Consider the following 19708-nt stretch of genomic DNA (forward strand, 5'->3'; position numbering starts at 1 on the left):
ATCTCACAACGTGAGGAAAATACTTGGCTTGTGCCAAGCAGCTGACAAGTGGGTCAAGAACCTTCTTTTCTGAAGGAAAACTGGATGGTCCCTCAGCCTGTGCAAGAAGTGCTGAGGAGAGGGAAGAACAGAGGGCTAGGAAGCAGGCTGTAATTTTTTATTTTTGCAAAATGTAAAGCTGTAGTTTAAACTGCACAAACTGGGAGTGATTCCCCTGAAGCCCATTGACAAGGGCTGGGGAAAAGCAGAGCACATGGCATGAAAATCAGGGCTCTCAGTTTCCAGTGATGTTTATGAATTTATGCAGTGGTTTCTGCAGCCTCCCTTTATGATATGACACCACCTGTCCATTGTATTTTTTTAGATATGTGAAACCAGTTTTGGTTTGTCCAGTAGTTTCATGGATTCTCCCGGTTTCACTCTGTCCTTGCTTTACAAGGTAGTATCAAATTTCATTCACTTGGGTGGATGTGTGCGGCTCCTTCCAGCAGGCAGAGCTGCTGGCTGCAGATCTGCTTCCTCAGAGCCATCCACAGCTCCTCTGGGAAACCTGTGCCAAGGCTTTCCACCCTCACAGGGATGAATTTCTCCCCAGTGTCCGATCCAGCCCTGCCCTCTGTCAGTGGAAGCCATTCCCCCTTGTCCCATCACTGTGTGCCCTTGGCCAAAGTCCCTCTCCAGCCCTTCCAGGGGCTCTCAGGTCTCCCCAGGGCCTTCTCCTCTCCAGGCTGAGCACCCCCGTCTCTCAGCCTGTCTCCAGAGCTCAGGGGCTCCAGCCCTCCGAGCATCACTCTTGGCATTTGCACACATGTGAAATAATTCCTACAGGCTTTTCAGAACCTCACATGGGCTGCTTAGCTCAGGGAGATGTCACAGTGAAACAGTAACAGGGACAGAAATAGAAACACACTCAGAGGCCTCTTTAATAGTTTTAGATAGTTTCTAAAGCACATTTTCCAGCCAGGTAAGTAACAATGTTCCTCAAAAGATGAACCTTTTGGGTCCAGTGTTGCCAAGATGAACGCTCTGTGGCTTTCAGGAAACCACTTCAGTGGATGAAGGTGGACATGGGTTCTACATTTTTGAGCAACTGAGTAACCACTACAGGAGTTCCAATAGCTTTGTCTGCAAGACTTTGGAATGTTCTGTGTTCTCAGGGTAAACGTTAGACAAACTGTGGAGCTTTAAAATACATATTTATTCAGCCTTAGTTCTGATAAATGCTGGGCTCTTTAACAATTGCCAGTTTAACAATGGAAGTTGCCTGGCTGTAACAGAGAAGAGAATTCACTGTACCATATCCTCAAGTTACTTGTTCTGGATACCCAAACAGATAGCTGAAATTAAAAGTACTAGGTTAAAAAACTGTCCAGTGGCTGGACAATCTTGGTTTAAAAACATTGAGCTGTACAAAAAGGAAAACAAAGATGATTCCATTTTCTCAAGGATTGATGATGGAGTTGCCAAACTGCACCCAGTGACCTTAAGTATTTAACAAAACTGACATCAGTATTTAACAAAAGCTGTAAACCATCCCAGTCATAGTACAAGACTGACACAAACACCAATTAGTAGCCAGCAACTAACAGAGATATTTTTGTTTAATCTCTGGTAGTCTTAGCTAAAAAGAAGCAGGCAGTGGGAAGAGTTTACTCCATCTCATTCCTGACCTCCAGTTAATTTGTGGAAGAGTTCTTCATCCAGCGTTTCATTGTGGTCCTTGGAACGTGTTGACAAGAAGATGTAGCCCCCAATGTACTCGTGGATGATTTTGCAGTCTGCACTCAGGCACGTGAAAGCAATGGACACATTCTGGTCAAACTCGATGGCGACCTAAGGACAAGAGATGTGGTAAAATGAGACACAGAGAGGCTGGGAGAAAGAGAAGAGTGAGAACACCGCTGGATCCCAAACACCGATAAAGCACTGCCTGCCCCTGCCAACCAAGAGTTCTGGGCCTGCTTGGGTTTGGATTTGCTGCTACAGCAGGGCCCTCTGGTGGTGAAATATTTTTGCTTGGTCAAGCAGGCAACAAAATCTTTAAGCTTTTTCCCAATGGGATATGAAGTGAGCGCTGGGAAGAGCAGGAATGGCACTCCTGACTCTTTGTCTAATGAATAATATTTAATCTGCCCATTGTTATGTGCTGACCTTAAATCTGCCTTTGGGGTCCCGGTTTTGATTCCAGCTACTCTTAGCTCTAAAATGCAGCTAACTGAGCCTAGTTGATCATTGTGGATTCTGCCTTTTTTTGAGAGGGATTTATGTAAACACAGCCCAGAATTCCAGGTGCAGGGAGTACTGCAGGAGAGCAGTAGGGAGGGTATCTGATCTCTCCTGGTTGCTGCAAAACTCCATAAGCAGGAACAGTTTCCAGGCTGCTTCAATTTACATCAGTTTCACCCCAGAAATCTACAATTTGTAGAGGTGGATTTAAGCTTTGAAGCCCCAAATCAGGGACCACACATGGACACAGAGTTGCAGCCCTGCAATCTCAGTTTGGGACTTGAAAGACAAACTGGGCTCCTGTAGCCTCAGTCTGCAATAGAAACTGAACCACCACCATGTAGAGGATGATGCATGAGATTAAAATGAGATTTTTACTGACAGAGAAGTAAACACAACATGTGGGAATTCACCTTGGAGTCTCTATTTCATCCCATCAAAATCAAGGGCAACTTGTCAAGAGCAAGCTTGGTAGGAACCTTTAAAACTGGTGATCATCTCATTTCTGATTTCTGACTACTAAGAAAAACTACAGACAGCTTATTGACTAACATGTCACCACACGTTCAAAATCTTTTCAGTGAGGCTTGAAGATATTTTCTGAAGGCATCCCTGAGTGTGTGAAATGCAAGGGCTGAGGGCAGAGCTGTCCCAGGTTTACCTGGCGGATTTCCCAGTTCACATTCCACTGCTTCATGTTGGAGAACCTCCACGTGGTGATGGGATCTCCTGTGGCCATGTCTATCCGTATCAGCCTGTTGTAGGACACCCCAAGCACATCATCCTTCTTGCTTCCTTTAAACCTGAAAAGAACCCAAAGCCTCTGAGCAGATCTGCTTTGCAATGGTTTCTGGCTAGAGAAACATTTCAGCTGCTCTCCTCTGGAAGTGCAGAAAACGTGGGAAAAGTCACAACAGCTGGGATTGAGGAGGGCTTGGACTCATCTTTTCAACAGGATTTGTTATAAAGCAAAAGTGCAGGCTGCTGAGCCATGGTGTAAGATGGAAATCTTTCCATTTCATTGTTTCCTGCTAAAAAATACTGTTCTTCCCAAATACATGAACTGGATTATATTTTTACTGGAAAAAATGCCAACAATAATTTTTGTTGCTTCATTTCTCTAATGTTGAAACATGTTCCTCTAGTTATATTAACCTATATTAACCTAAATGATATAATCAAAACAACTGATATATACCTGTTTTTGAGTATATCACATTACAAAATTACTGAGGCATTTTAGCGTTTCAACTTTCATCTGATTAGAGATGAAAAATAAATACAAAAGCATCAAAATCTTTGGGAGACAGAATTTTTTGAGTTGGGAATAGCTAGGAAGAGAAACAACCTTCCTCTACCTTCATGCTGAAAGCTGGAAGAAATCTCCTCTGCCTGCTGTGAGTACTTTCAGTATTTGTGATCCTGTTTGTGAACCTTCTCTCTTTAGATGCAGCTGGACCTCAGGGAGAAAATTTGTGACACAATTTGTGCTTTGCTTAATGCCCCACTGAGATTCTGCCCAGCAGTTTGCAGCAATTCACCACTACAAAATGCAGTTTAGGTGTTGGGTTTGTTTGTGTCTTTAACAGGATTAAAGGTGACAGATGGGGCAAAAAATCTGTACCTGTGGCAGTAAATTCAACAGGATCAGGGACCATTTTTGGGCATGGAATTCAGGGAGAATTCTGGCTCCAAACAAGCAGGGCTCTCTCAAGTGACTGCCAGGCACAGTCTGGCACCTGGGACATCCAAGGCCCAGCACGATCACAGTTCACATGAGGCCACTGGATTTTGGGAAGTCACAGGTCAGTAGTGCAGATCAGTTTGTACCCCAGATGATTCCTAACCAGCACTGGAAGGGGTGCTAAACATAAATTAAGGAAGGTGCCTCTGAGTATGGTTGTGTCAGTAATTTTCAGCTTTTTGGTGTTTTGTCAAGAGGCTGCAGGTCAGACCTCTGCTGTGTCCAAGGAAGCTGCTGTGAACACAATGGGACCTTTCTTGTGCTCACTGCTCTTCCAGATTAGCCTTAAAAATGGATAATTTGCTGTTTTCTTAATGAAATACAAAAGGAATTAGCGTTTTATCATGTTGCAATGAGCAAGGGTCAGAGTGAACACATCCTGCAAACCTGAGCACACCAATTAGACAGGCATTTTATACATTTTGGAGAGTTTATGACAATAAGGGTTTAATGCTAGTGAGAGATTATTCAGGCTGAACCCAGAGGTCTGTACCAAGGCAGATGTGATGCAGAGTCTCACTCCAGGAATGGAGATACTGGGGGCTACTCCTATAGCAAAACCAGCAGTATGGAAATCACTAAAATTAAAAGAAATCTCTGGGGGAAAACCAGAAAATGTTCTTGGAACAAGGTGTCAAAGAACTTCTTGCAAATCACTGAGCATGAACTCGCTATGGCAGCTTGATGTGAGAGTGCAGTTACCTCACAACGTAGTAGGACAAACCAAACTCAGGCAGGGACTGCCAGGCTTGGATAAAACGCAGCTTGGCCTCCACCAGGGACATCTGGGACACGTTTTGGTGGGCTTCCAGAATTCGGGCAGTCAGCTGGGAAACACAGGAAGAGAGAAAGTTTTCAGCTGACTGGAGAACAAAAATCCCGTTGCTTTCACTAAATCAGAAATCATGAGGTCTGTGCTGTGTTCAACACTTTGTTGTCACTGTTTGTGCAGATGCAGCACAGAGGGCACCTGGGGACACATCCCAAGTGCAGAGGACAGCAAGGTCTCAGGTCTGGGTTTGTGAGGCACTGCCCTGGCTCCCCACCCTGCTCTGGGGACCCTCCTGAGGACAGGCAGGCTGAGCTCTTGCACAGCAACAGCAGCACAAGAAATTAGGTGCAGAGCAAGGAAAGACTTGAAGCACAAGAGGACCCAAAGACCCTGCTGATTCAGATGGAAACAGTGGCTTCCAGTCCTTAAAATGCTCCCTTTGCTACTCTGAAGAGACTTTCAGGAAGGAGCAGTGTTAGCAGGAGCAGAACAGCATGGGTGACTTAAGCCAGGGTATGGATGGAGGAGAGGTGCCAGAACACCTGTCCCTGTGTCCATCTGTGTCGAAGGAAGGGGACTAGGACACTAGTTGGTTTATCATGGGCTTTCAGGTTTGGTCTGGTCTTGGTCTCTTAGGTTTTTTTGTTTAGTTTATTGAAGAAAATATTAAACACTTATACAGCAAATAATAAGCTTATGAATATTTTGTAAGCTAAGCAATCTATTGGTTAAACTATACTATGAACTCTTCTTTATTCTTGAGGGGTTACATCTCTCTTTTCTCATGTCTCTTTCACTGTTTGTCATCTTACTACAGCTAGGCTCTAAGGACACTGCTATTTATGCAGGTGCAGGACTTGGAATTAGCCACAACTTTGTAATTTTCTATTCTCTAGCAGCTAAATTCTCAACACATCTGAAGAAAAGGCCTCTTGTAAAGGGCCAAAGGACTGCTGCAGGGAGTTGTCCTGGTGGCTTCCAAGTGCTGCTTTGATCCAGCCTCATCCCAGAGCACCCCTGGCATGGCCCCCGCCCAGCCAGCAGCCACACTCAGGTACCTGCTTGGACTTGAATTTTTTGGTGTAGCGTGGAGAGACGAAGCACTCAGGTTTCATATCCACATTCTCTGGCTCAGAGGCAGCCTGGGAACACATGGTCCAGTTCTTCATCTGCAGGAAGGAAAGGATCTTCTGCACCTCGGGCTGGTAGGAGCTGTCGGCCATGGTTCTGCCCTTGGAGGCCAGAACACAGGCAGCCATCCACCGGGCGTACTGATCCTCCTGCAACACAGACAGGGCTTTGTTCTTTCTTCCTTCCTGGCTGGACTGGCTCCAGCTACACCCAGGCTTTACATTTGCTAAGAAATCCACTACCTTGAAATAGATTCTCTTGGACATTTTATTGCATGACTGGTGTTCTGAACACTTTTTACACAATTTGATCTGATACATAAACTGAAAACTAATGTAAGATCCTTATCATGCTCTCCTCATCTGAACAGGGAGAGTTCTAATTAAGAAAAAAGAAAACAAAATCCAAACTTCAATTCTCTGACAACACTGGAACAAAATACTGTAAATTCCTTTTATTTTTTGATAGTTTGTTCTGGCTTTTTTCCTACCAGCCTGATGGTAAGCACAAGATGACTTAGTGTCCTTATTATGTATTTAACAATTATGTATTTGTTAGGTCACAACATCATTCTTAAATTTTCTAAAGATTTAGACAATTAACTCTCTGCAGCATCCTCATTTTTCTATACAAATTCTGGAGCAGGACAATCTGCCATAAATCTTGAATTCAAATTTTCTCTTGTCTTATTACTCACATTATCACATCTTAAATATACTTCATTCATGCCATCTGCAACAGGAATTAGTAACTTGATTCCAAACTTCTTCGCTGCAACATTTACATCTGGTACAACTTCACATCCTAGATCACAGGGAATCAGAAGGAAATGAATTTATTTCATTACTATATCAGTAGCTTTAATTACTGCTTTAACACTAAGGAACAGTGCTTTGTGGTTGTTGTTCTTTGAGACTAAGGGCCAAGGCTTTGAAGCTTAGGCCCTAATGAAAGGGTTTTGTTCCTTTTTCACTGCCTGCCTGCCTTGCCAGGGTGATGAGTGCTCTGAGCTCAGGGAGCACGTGAGCCCACGTGGGAGTGAAAGGATGGGAGTGCTCCCAAACCTCACCTGCTCTGAGGAAATGCTCAGCACTCAAAGTGGAGAGGAGCTGCTGGGAGAGGCAGCAGTGCAGGGGATTTTACAAATCAGGCTCTGATAATCCCAGCTCAGGTTAAACTATTGAATCCTTTCTGTGTAAGCCTCTTCTGCAGGTGCAATCTGCCTGCTTAGGAGGCTCAGGAGTTGAAAAAGCTCCCAGGCAAATGCTGCTGTGCTTGCCTTCCTGACTCTAGCAGGGATTTGTTTTATTCACTTGACAGATGCAAAAGAAAAACCAAAGAAAGGAGAATTCCTACCTTTCAGGTTTAGTTTATCAATAGGCTCTCCCTGTGCAGATTCCTTGTTTTTAAAATAAGATATTGAAGTGTCTCTGAAGACAAACCAGTATGTCTTGATAGCTTTGAGTGCCAGCTTCTTGGGCCTACCAGAAAAAAAGAAATCCCATTGGTTTATTTCATCACATTATATTGCTAACCCTCACAAACACTGCAGAGCCTCTGAAATTGAAGGCCATACCCATGGCTTTGGTTGGTTATGACACCTCTGAGGGGGTGGGAAATGCCTGGATCCAGTCTAGGTTATCCCAGGTGTGGGCATGGTTTTTACTCCAGATTTTACCTGAATCCCATCTGGGATTTCTTCTCATTTATTTCCTCCATTCCTAATCAAAGCCATTCCCTTCTAACAGGCTAATCCTTCCCATGAACTCAGTAGCACAAATGTAACCCTGATTTATTACCATGAATTTGCATCAGTTTTTCATATCTTGAATACCTTCTTGCCTTATCTTGAATACCTTCCCCCATAAAACCAACTAATATTCATTCTAAAGAAGCAGAGATCAGCTTTTCTGGCTTAATCTGAATCATATCTAACACAACAAAACTCTATTTCTTCACTAAGTTTACAGAAGCTTTGTGGCCCTCCAGGACAGAAAACCAGAGGTGTTAGCATTTGAGTAGAGAAAATTTGAGTGGAGAAATACTTCATGGTTAGTGACAAAGGTCACCAATGAAGTGAAAAAGAAGAAAAAAGAAAAAAAATCCAGTGTTTCCCTTTAAATCTAAGAGGATGGTACAAAAAATATAGAACTATATACTCTCATTGTATATCCCCAGACCCTCTCTAAAAATACTAATTTAGAATCCTTTCTAGAAAATGGCAATTTTTATGTTTTAATTAAAAAACCTTATATTTTCAAAACTACCAAATAATTTGGTTTTTAGTTTTCCAATACAGCTACATTCTTCAAAAATAAGGGACTATAATTTTTTTAGACAGATAAAATTATTTTATATCCCTGAAAAAGTTGCTGAAAAAATTTTAGAAAGCTTTTTCTTCTTGTTTTTGAAAAAAATGTTGCAATTCTCCACAATACTGTCCCCACCTGAAAGCAGCATTTACTGTGGTGCATACTGTGAATAAATAGGAATAAAAGTTCACCACAGGAAGCATTGGGACATGCACAGCTTTGCATCCAGGTTTACAGTTAATCAAATAATTACAGCCACAAAGTGTTGCTGTTTGAAGAATACCTGGATTCCACAGTGCCTTAGGCTTTATAATTTATATAGGAACCTTTTCATGATGATAAATAACTGCTGAATTCTTATAAAAGCAAACTGTTCTACTGCTGGGGAAAAATAAATAACCCATTGTTAAAAGCCTTAATTCCCTTTCACCTTAAGCCACCTTCATAATAAGAATGTCAAATAAAATTCCAAATTGGAAATTAATAATTAACAATTGTTAGCAGTTAACAACAGTTAAAATTTTTCAGGTGCAGTTTTCAGTTCCTAGATTAAAAATACCATCTGTCAACGGATGAATCTGATAAATACTTATAAACCAGAACACTTTATCTCTGTAAAACACAAAGACTGTTTTGTGATAAAAGGCATTACAGACTTGAGGTCTCTACAGTCATTAAATCACCCATAAAACAAGATACTACAATGGGATCACAGAAACCCATTGTGATATTAAAACAGACTCCATGTTCAGTACGAAAGGGGTAATTTGGATGTTCCTTTTGTTCAAAAAATACATTCCCTGGGGTTACTTTCAGAAATTCTTCTCAGGGAGAACTGCAAGTTTCTTCTGGTGTCTTAGTGGGAAAAAAAAGGTAAATATGATTGAAAATAAAACTTAGGCTGCTTTGTTTAGAGATGATGACTGAGGAGCACTAGGAAATACAGACAGCAGGGTCTTTAATAAGTGCAAACACAGCTACCCAGCATCCCAGGAGTGGCAGAGATTTGCCAAGCAACACTGTCAGAAACAGGAAGAGAAAGACTGGAAGAGAATATCATTAGGCTGGTTAGACCTATCTGGGGGATTTGTCAATTTATTACTGCCACATGTACTGTTAGATTAGAATGAAAAACTCAAGAGATCTCTTGTAAGGGTAAGCTTTTGGTTTTGTATGTTTTATTGTTAATTTTAACAACTCACCTAACTAGCTTGAGATTATCAGCGAGTTTTGGGATGTCTGTGATGTCCTCCTAATCAGGAATAATAAGGAACAATTTTAGTACAATGCACTCTTTAATCAGCTGTTAAAAAAATCAAGAACCAGGAAGGCTCATGAGAGTCAACAGATCTGGCACAGCAAAAGAAATTATTCTGGGATCCCAAAGGACATACCAAAATGTTGCTTTTATTTCCACCTTCCAGTGTCACTTCCAGATTGGAAAGGGCGGCTTCTACTTCATCCACTTCTGACTCACAGGTGGAATCTTGTGTCTCTGATGATAATGATAACTTGCTTACATGGTACTAAAATAAAACAGCATCCAATAGTCAATGCAGCAATTATCAACACACAATCACAGTGTTTCAAAACAGATCATTGGGTCTCCTGGGTCTTGGAGAACTGTGTGAAGTTCTGCAGCAATCAGGGCTTTTCCCAAGGAAACAGCCATGGCCACTGTGGCTCCTGTGCAATGGCTCTAATGGTTTCCTGTTCTAATGATCAGTGTTTTTATTTCTCTGCTGAATAATTGCCCCTGCTCTGGGAGGCTGCTACGTGTGGATCCCTACTCCTGCCATCCATACAAGGTGGGAACTTGGAAGCAAAGTGCTCTGGTGCTCTGCAGTGACAGGCTGTGAATTCTTGGCAGCTCTGTTTGCATTTAAAAGGAAGGAATTGATTATTAAGCAAGTTTGTGCTTTATTACCTATGGTCAGAGACTAAGCCATGCTCAGTCATGTTCAATTCCCAAGTACTCCATAGTGTCCCTATCTTCACATTGTGCTGTGGCATTTTCCTGGCTGTTGGGAGATGTTCACATGGTGTACACACGGTGTATTGCAGGAATTTCAGGAAGAAGAGATGAAGGGATGGTAGCTGGTACGGGAAGCCACACTTCATACTAATACTGATATCAAAGTGCAGATAATGTTAGTAATGCAGATAATGTTAGTAACTGTTTCCATAATTGTGTGACTAATGGTGTTAGTGCTGCCACCGAATTCAGCTGCTTTAGCTGATGGCTGCTGCTGAGTGTTTCTCACCCCAGGAGCAGACCCCAATCCCAGCAGAGCTCCTGGGCTGTGTCCTGGCCTTGTCCTAACCTGTGCCTGCCTGTTGGGGGAGCAGCTTTAGCCCCGGGCTGGGGTACGTGCCTGCAGTGCAGCGAAGATGAGCATCTCCTCCTCGGTGCAGTCGATCTCCTCCAGCAGGATGGCCCAGCGCGCCTGCTCGTAGATCTGGTTGATGCGCACGGCGTCGTACTGCAGGGAAGGGACAGCACCCAGGGGCTCAGGCACAGCCTCGGGCCAGCTGCAGCTGATCCACAGTTCTCTGGCCTTGGTTCCTTCCTCTGCTCCCTCCTTGCCCCGTACCAGCTCCTGAGATTGTGTGCCTGCTCCCACGGCTGGCTCAACCTACCCAAAACCAACCAGGAGCCCCTGGCCGGGGCAGAAGGTGAGGCCCAACATCCCCTTTTGAAGGAAGCCTTGGACTGGTGTAACCAAAATGTGAGACCACACTCACGTGACACAGCTGACTCAAATGTGACCTGCAGAACTCTCTAGTTCCTCATTTCCTTTCTTCTGCTCTTGACTTTTTCACTTCTGGTTCTGTCTGGCTTTGCACTGGCTTGAGATTTGCCAGACCTGCTTTAATTCACTAGCTGGTTTTTGGATAGTGATTACTCCTTATTATCTACTTGGTTAATAAGCTGAAGTGACTCACAGAAATGTTCAAGGCCCAGAGCTGCTGAAATGTAGGTGATGGGAGGGCAAACCTTGGAGTGTGACCTCTCCCAGCAGAGGAGAGATATTTGGTTGCCTGAAGCTCTTTTGGGCATTTCATCCTATGGCTCCAGGGCTGGCTGGGGCAGAGAAGGGAAATGTTTGGGCTGCTGAAGTTGAGACATGTACCTGGATTTTAGTGGGGGTGCCATTTCACCCAAAAACATGCCAAATAAACTGGAAAGTGCCCTGATTTCTTCTGAGGGCTGCAGCCCAGAAAAGCTGTGAAATTCAACGAGGACAGTGCAATATTAATGCAATTGTAAAGCCAAATTTCAAAACCAAGACTCCTTACGTCATTTAGCATACTGCTAGTCTAGTCTTCCCTTAATTTTTTCCTGTTAAAAGAGATGCAGAAAGTAAAGCAGCCCCTCTGTACCCTCTGTAAACAGGGATACTGTTTCTGGTGCTCTTCAGATCCCATCTTTAAATGTAAGACCTCATTTCATGTGGGGAACAGCAATTCAGTGTCCAGAGGGTAACAGAGCAGCCATAGCTGAGGGAGAAAAGCTGAATTTGATCTCTCTGAAGGGCTTGTTACAAATCCAGCTAAAATTCTACATGGAGCTATATATATTCTATATTGCTGTATAGCTCCTTGACATGAAAACAGGCAAACAATGAATAGCAATAAAACCAAGGCTCTTACTTTGGGATTCAAATCAAAGAAAGTGTAATATTTAAAGCGTAGAAGAAGTTGATCTTCCTCCTGAACATCTTGTTCCATAAGTGATCGAGATGAATCCAGCCAGCTGTGGAAGAAAACAACCCACAGATCCATCTGTACAGGAGAAACCATCACACCTGCAGAGCTCCAGCGCAATTGTGAAACAAAAGTAGGAACAAACAGCTCTAATTCCTCTGAATCTAGGGGAAATTCATGTAACTCGAGAAGGTGGAGCATTCATATAGATTTCCAACTTCCATTTTCTGTGTATATACAATAAGCAATGTTTACTTGTGCAGAACTCAGTCACCTGCTTTTAATGCAAAATTATTGAACTTATCCACATCTCTTTCCACTGTCTACCTAAAGCCTTTGGAGTTTGCTATCCAAACTGTCCTTTAGCTGTGCCCACTGTGCTCAAATGAATTTGCCCTCATCTAACAACAGACTTGAGTCCAGAGCCTGCACAATGCCACCACTCCTCATTTTGAACCCAAAGGGTTTCAGAGAGGCACCTTACCCTGCATTGAGCTTGGCTTTGTCAGCCAAAGTGCGTGGCTGGTACATCTCTGCCAGCATCTCTGGGGAGCAGGGGGATTGGCTGAGGGCCAGGACGCTGCAGCTCTGCTCAGCCGCGGAGCCGTCACTGAACCAGGTCACGGTGGAGGAAGCTGGAGAGCCACTGACAGGATCATAAATGGGCGTCATGGTCTTGCTGTACAAACCTGAATTGGCTGCAAGTTAAGAGCATCACGTTATTGCCATGAAAAATGGTCCTGTCCACTACTTCCCATCATAAAAACCCTTTGCTTTCAGGACAGTCTCCTATCTCTGCTGTTTGCAGCTGCCCTTGTCCTTTCACAGGTGAGTGACCTCAGGGACAGAAATGCTCTTTGCTGCTCTGTGAGATCTCACTTGTGTTGGACACAGGAAACACATGCTTTCAAGCCTTTATTCCTCATTTTCCTTGCAGGTTGCCAAATTTCATGAATATTTTAATTCTTGTCCCTCTTTTTCAAAGGGCAGCAGCACATCCTGTGTGCAGGGCCACAATCTGTTTTCTAGTGTGGCCTTTCTCATATCAATGAGAAATGATTTCTAGGGACAACAGGGAAATACTGACATATTGGAGATTTCCTGAAGCCACTGATTTCAGGCCCACTGTGTCTCCGAGACCATCCTACATGAAACTGGCCTCCTTTGTGTAACAAAGAATTTCTTCCTCCTTCTGATTTCCAGTCAGAACAATAAAATCATATTGATTTTTCATTACCTGGTAATCCAGAACTCACTGGAGAGTTGCACAGGTTTAAAATATCTTCTGTAGCTGGTTCTTTGCTGTTCTTGTCTTTTTTCTTTTTCTTTTTGAGTGTGCCTTCTGATTGCTTCAACAAAGAGAGTTCTTCTGGCCGCCTGATATCTACAGAGGCAGTTTGGGAAGTGAAGCAAGATGATTACATCCAAAAGAGCACCCATGGTTGGTAACAGCATTTCAGGAAGCTTCATGTTGCAATCTGGACTTTATTTTTAGCAGGTTGAAAGTAGAAGCTGTAGAAAATCCACTAATTCTATAACAAGGCCAAAGACTTTGGGCTGTAAGAGTGAGTTTGGACAGGATTTAAATCTCCTTTTGTAGGAAGTGTAACTGCATTTTAGAATGCCAGGAAAAAGCTCTTTCTCCCTAACAGCTCTGCAGTCACCTGTGAGCATAATAACCTCTGTGAAATATCTGAATTATGGATAAGCAAGAACCATTGTAATTGAGGTTCATGCCTTTTATTATTCAATGCATTTCTCATACAAGATTCTGTCTTGGTTCTCACTGTTCTCTAATGCACTACTAATCCAGACAGGTATTTCCAGTCACAAACCTGGCCCTTCATTTCTGAAAAACACTTTTACCCTGGGGTAAGCAAAGACATTTTTGACAGTATTCACTCATTTAAAGTTACAGTGTTTCTGTACTGACTCAACCTGGAGGGAAAATGTAGAAACATTTAATTTGGCCAGATGCCAGTTGGACAATTATGGCATCATTATATGAGAGTTGTTAGGTATAATAAAGACATTGCTCCTTTCACAATCTACTGCTAGGAGATGAAATTGAAAGTGGATCAATATGAGGCAGTAAATCCCTTCTGAAGATGAGTGTAAGCTCTGAAGATCTAAATTAAGATGAGAAATTGAATCCCTATTTTTACCCTAAACCAAAGGGATTTCGAAGGCTGCTTGTAGACTCAACTGACTCCCATTGGTCACAGGCACACATCTGGCATGCTCCAAACCCTCTGCTTGGAAATGCCCCATTTTTGGGAAGAGTGGGGGACTCAGTGCTGTGAGACATTCATGGGCTGGGCTGGGGTTCTTAGATGGGCCCTGACCTGAACAGATCTGGGCATACAGAAGTCTTGAACATTTAAAACGTGCTACATCTGAAGTGAACACATATAGGCAGAGTTGGATATTATTAATGTTAGTGAAAATAGATGATAAATCAGTTGATACCAGTAAAATTGCCTGTGGTGAAGGCTGGTGTAGGACACTGATAATCTTACGCTCTTAGTGACTGTCACAGAACAATCAGGACCAAGTCCTGCTGCAGGAGGACAAAGATTCCTAAAAACTGCCAGCTTTGACTATCCAGTACTCCTGCAGCTCGTGGGACACATTGCTGACAGTGCTTGCATCACTTATCACAAAGAACCACTGACATGCACTGCATACTGAACCCACCAAAAACCTGTCTCACATTTCTCTTTGAGATAAACACTTTTGTGAGGAAGGACTTCACATCAAAACAAAGTCACCAATAAATGCTCCAGCTTAGTTGCCAGGGGAGATTTATCTTTACTTACTGAGCATTTTGCAGATGTCACTGACAGCTTTGAACACCATGGAAGAGAAGCTGACTTTCAGTCTCACAGTCTTCATGTTTGGCAAGCGAAGCCGCAGCATTTTGTGCTGAGTAGTGAAGATCAGCTTAGCATCTGCCTGCACCCCGCATTTATCCAGTGTCCAGTGGGTTTTCAGAAGCCAACATTTCTTTTGTTCCCACCAGAAAGCATAGTCTGACCAATCTTGTGCTATTTCTAGGAAAATACAAAATGGTTACTAACAAACTATGGAGCAAATATACCAAACATTTGATTTGGAAACTACAGGTCCCAACCTAGAGCCTGTTTGCTGAATTCTTGTGGCAGTCACTGAGAACCAGCTTTGTTTTCCCTGAAGATCTAACCTAGGTGCTGACTGTGGCACTGCCTTAGTCTGTGGATATCCATGGGGAAAGAACAGCTCCTGAATCTGGTGCTACCTGTGGTGCAATGCTGCTGGGATTGTGCTGGGATAAGGACTAACAACAAAGGGTTCCAGCTCAGAACTTGTCAGTGCAAGCTGAAAATCCTCCTACAAAATCTCCTGTCACCCAGATGGGCACAAGCTCCTCCACTGCCTCCTGGCAGCAGCACTGAGCAGCTCATCTCAGTGTTAAGAACCAGCTTCAATTCCATGGAAGTCTTGGTGACACACAGCTGAGTAGCAGCAGGTGCACAAGGAGAGAGATAAAAGTATTGCTGCTCTTAATTCCATGGGAATTCCAAGATAACTTCCCAGATGTCAATATGTAGTAGCAGGTAAAGCTTCTGTGTGATCTTGGCCAAGCTGTTTCAGTCTCTGCATCAATCCTTGTTCCTCACCAGCTCCATGAGGCAGAGGCTGTTCCTCAGCATGTCCATAAACAACACAGCAGAGCCCTGTCCTATCTCGGGGTGCCCTGGTGAGAGCTGTGTCTCAAGAGAGCTGCTGACACAAGTCAGTTACAGATTTGCTTTAAATATTAATACAGAAAGCTTTTCACACCAGCTGAATATTAAAAAAGAATACTGTGAAGAATTGTTCTTCTGACTCAGTGGAAACTGCGGCTACCGGCAGTTTCCGGCTGAACCGAGTGTCTAAGTGTGCAGAGTGGGTGACAGAACTGATCTCACATTCTCTTCCTGTGCTGCCCTGCACACAGGGGATTTTACTTTTCACTTCCCAACTTTGACTTGGCTAGTCTTGGCTTTTCCCAGCTCTTCCCTACTGTGTCTATGCAATGGATACCATGGCTCAGACTTAGGTTGGAACACCGCAACAGCACAGGAGACAGGAACTCCTGAAGTGCCTTTTAACAAGTGATCCTGTCTGACAGCCCTGGGTGCATAAACAGGGCATCACCTACCTCTCCTGCCCCCCAAACCACACAGCTGTACCATCCTGCTGGAAAGGGACTCAAGTAGTCTGGTTTAATTATTTTTTCTACTGAAAGGCAACCCCAAAGTTTTGTTGGCACTATGGTAACACAGAGGGTGGAACACAGGGAGGGGTTTCTGGTTTTCTAACCACAAAAAGCTCCACACATTGTGCTGTAACACAGAAATGGGGGAGTACCATTTCAAAACACACAAACTTTTCTTCAGAGAGGGAAAGATGCACATATTATTTAGTAACACTGTAAATGAAGCAGGTCTTTACTCACTGATTTTTTCTACTAATTTCAGCATCAGTCCTCCAACATGAAGATCCCCTGTGACCTGTAGTGGAAATTTCTTATCTACACCTTCATGTTGATGGTCAACTGTCAGCAAGAGGTCCCAGGTGTGTGACCCATATTCATTTGAGGAAACCATCTTGGGAAAGGTCTGTGTAAGCTCTGCAAAAGCAAACCAACCAAACGAACAGGATGTTTCTCCTCCACTCTGAAACAAATGCATTTCTCCACAGTCTCAACATCATTCCATGCTGCCAGGACTTCACAGCGGCCTTGGAAGGAACTTCAGAAGTGTTATCTTGTTACCTCTGAACCAGACTCTGCTCCTGCAATTGCTCTTGCAAGATAGGAATGTGGGATTTTTTGGTTTCATTCTGATTTTGCCATGCCCCCAACCCAGTTGCCTCCATTTGGGTAGATATAGCTCAGTTTTAGCTGGGTTTGCCCACCACCCAGTGCTAATCTGCCAGCCTGGACACTGTAAAGCCTACAGGGAACAAAGGCATTTTGTTGACTTGTACACTTAGAGCTCTAAGTTTTACTGCAAATCCAAGTTTACTTTTGCAGTTCTGCCAGCTTGCTCCCATGGGACCAAATCCAGAGAGCAGTTTTACCTATTTGGGTACATACAAAGGGAGACAACTTTAGTGGCTCTCTGCCAGCATTATCCAGACACACATCTGCAGTTCCTGCTGACTTGCACAGGGATGTAGGCACGTGTCCTTCTCAGCAGGATGAATTGTCTGAGATCCCACCAGGCTCCTGCCAGGACAGGTGAACAGTAATCATGCCAAGCCAAACTACAGGAGACGCTCCAAGAAGAAGCTTTGGTTATCATCAGCTGGGCTCTGCTGAAGAAAGAGCTTGTAGGTATAAGGTAACTGATGCTGCAGGCAGGATTTGTGATATTTAAGCAGTGAGACAGCTCTCTGTCCTGAAAAAGGCCTTTGCAGTTGAGGCATAGGCACTAAAATGGATGAATTCCATTTATTGCAAACTTTCAACAACACACGAGAGCCCAGCTCACAGACTCTCTCTGAAGGGGCCCTACTCAGACTGCTTTCAACATAGAAAATAACTAAGCCAGAAGAGATGTAACAACGTTACAGTCTGTTGTAGTTCTTCTTAAAAATGAGCACATAGTAATTTAAAACCTGATGTCAATGACTTTGTTACAAAATGTATTGTCAAAAAGATAAGAGAGATGAAGTAATAATGACAAAATCAACTAACAAGGAAAGTGATTCCAAACATAAAGGCAATGAATGTGTATGTGTTAAAGATTAGATGGATTTCCCCTTAAACAAATGACATTATAAATGAATAATCTGACCTGCTCAAAGCCATCATTTTAGAGGGAAATCACCTTACCAGCGAGTTTCACTGGGAAGGGGCTGGGAGCCTGCCCTGAAGTTCCAAAATTACAGACACACACAGAGAGCCCAAAGTCAGAGAGCTGCAGCTTCCTAACTGTGTGGCTCCAAGAGCCCAAGTCTCACTATGGAGCAGGCCCTGTTGTTAACTGGGTTCTTGCATGTGCCAGCCTACACCTTTACACTAAACACTTACTAAACCAACAAGGGTTGGTACTTATCCAAGAGGTTTGCTTGGCTTGCCTCGGTAAATAAAGGCATTGTGTTGGACATTGGGAACACTGCCTTTCCTGCCCTGGGATAAAGGGTTTTGAATTTGTGCTGCCGTGTGCCACATGGATTTATGAGCTTAGGTATGCACTAGAGCAGGGGGTACCTGTGGAGGGGAAGGGCTGTGGCTCTCCTAAAGCACCCAAGACCCAGACCCCGAGCTGGTCTCCAGGCAGGGGAGGTTTTCAGCACAAGTGCAGTACAAGGTGCACAGCAGTCCTTGCAATGTATTGATGGCAAAACAAAATTCCTGACTATAGAAAGGGCAAAATGCCCCTAGTCATGCTCCTAAGCATCAATAAAAAACTTCAAAAGTAATCCATGGCTAAAGGATGAGAGCTATGGGATTTTATTTCAGGAGCACAGGGGTGCAGTCTGGCAGATGAACTCTACTTTTGCCCACCCTTGTTCCACTATAAACCAATATTGTTACAGAAAAGCAGCAGTCTCATCTGCCCTCTTGGGCCAGCGAAAACATTTAGGAACTGATCTGGATTTTTTTGGGCATCTATAAATTAGGTTTCACTTCCCAATCTAATTCTGCACACAAATGCCTGTGCTGACACGGGTGAAAATGAGCAGCCCAAGGGGTGGGTGAAACCCTTTCTTTCAGCAGCTTGGAAAAGCATGGCCTCAGTGCACTAATCCTGGCACTCCATCATTCCCTAAAGCTGCTCTTTACCTCTCCACTTCCTCTTCCAACCAGGAGGTTTCAGTTTGAAGATAAGGCAACACAAACACTTGTAAATCTACCGGAGTACGCAGCACAAACAAAGCCTGGGCTCGAAAACGGGGCAAGCAAAGCGACGAGGACAAGGAACCCCTCAGAATTAAACCAAACCAAACCCAAACCGTCAGGGCTCCACATCTTGCAGCCTCCAGCTCAAGCCTGGATCTGCTCGGGAACGTGCCCCGGCTCCCGGGCTCCACGTGGGAGCTTGCAAGGCCTGGCACGGGTGGATCACACAGGCCAGAAACGTGTCCTCGGGCTACTGCTGCCTCCACTCGGGATTTCTGCGGCGCACTGCGGCCAGCGCAGCTATCGAAAAGCACCAGTGGCTCTACACATCGAGCTCTCCGCAGATTTTAGCCCTCACAGCCCCAAACTTCAACGGAGAAAGATGTGAATCGTGCTGGAGCCAGGCGCTACCCACGCGGGGTTAAGGTCAAGAGGGGTCCCGAGGTCTCTCTCTGGTGCCTGGCGCAGCTCGGAGGTGCCAGGGGGGCCCGCAGCACCCTCGGCAGCGCCACTTGCACTTTGAGGAAGTGCCGGCGGCCCCACGGAAGGGCTGTAAAAGAAACAACCCGGGCTCTGGGGCGCAGCTCTGGGCACTGCCGCCCGCCGCAGGGGCAGCGCGTACCGGCCCCCGTGCCCCGGGCCCGGTCACTCGGGCACCGCCCCGCGCTCCCCGCGCTCCTCACCTGCCGCTCCCGCCGGCAGCGGTCCCCTCGTCTCCCGCGCCCTTCGCCTCCACCACCTGGCCTCCGAGAGCGCCAAGGGAGGAGCGGGGGAAGCGGCCCCTCCTTCCTTCTGCTTCCCTCTGCCCGCCCGCCCGCGGTGGGAGAAGGCGGCTCGGAGCGCTGCCCGCCCCAGCGGTGCTCAGGCTGTCCTGCTCGCCCGCTGCCCACAGACAGCACCCCATCCACGGCCCCAGGCCATCGAGCAGCTCCAGGGGTGCT

The 19708-nt window shown here is 44.6% G+C and overlaps 1 protein-coding gene across 2 annotated transcripts; it reads right to left on the reverse strand.

Moving 5' to 3' along the window:
• Positions 1–905: 905 nt before the first annotated feature.
• On the reverse strand, positions 906–19664 carry FERMT1 (FERM domain containing kindlin 1). 2 transcript variants are annotated; one of them, XM_064709802.1, is made up of 15 exons: positions 19451–19664; positions 16374–16547; positions 14713–14946; positions 13131–13277; positions 12378–12591; positions 11840–11942; positions 10561–10668; positions 9580–9711; positions 9388–9437; positions 7230–7354; positions 6571–6677; positions 5801–6022; positions 4673–4797; positions 2888–3029; positions 906–1833 (listed from the first exon to the last, which is right to left on the reverse strand). In XM_064709802.1, exons 2-15 carry the CDS (start codon positions 16522–16524, stop codon positions 1660–1662), a joined length of 2034 nt encoding a protein of 677 aa, XP_064565872.1. In that variant the 5' UTR covers positions 16525–16547; positions 19451–19664; the 3' UTR covers positions 906–1659. The 2 variants fall into 2 exon arrangements, with proteins under 2 accessions (XP_064565872.1, XP_064565873.1); XM_064709803.1 differs by lacking the exon at positions 16374–16547 and having other exon boundaries at positions 19451–19662.
• Positions 19665–19708: the final 44 nt, after the last annotated feature.

This window comes from Zonotrichia leucophrys, chromosome 3, assembly GCF_028769735.1.
Source record: "Zonotrichia leucophrys gambelii isolate GWCS_2022_RI chromosome 3, RI_Zleu_2.0, whole genome shotgun sequence".
In the NCBI taxonomy this organism is placed as follows: domain Eukaryota; kingdom Metazoa; phylum Chordata; class Aves; order Passeriformes; family Passerellidae; genus Zonotrichia; species Zonotrichia leucophrys.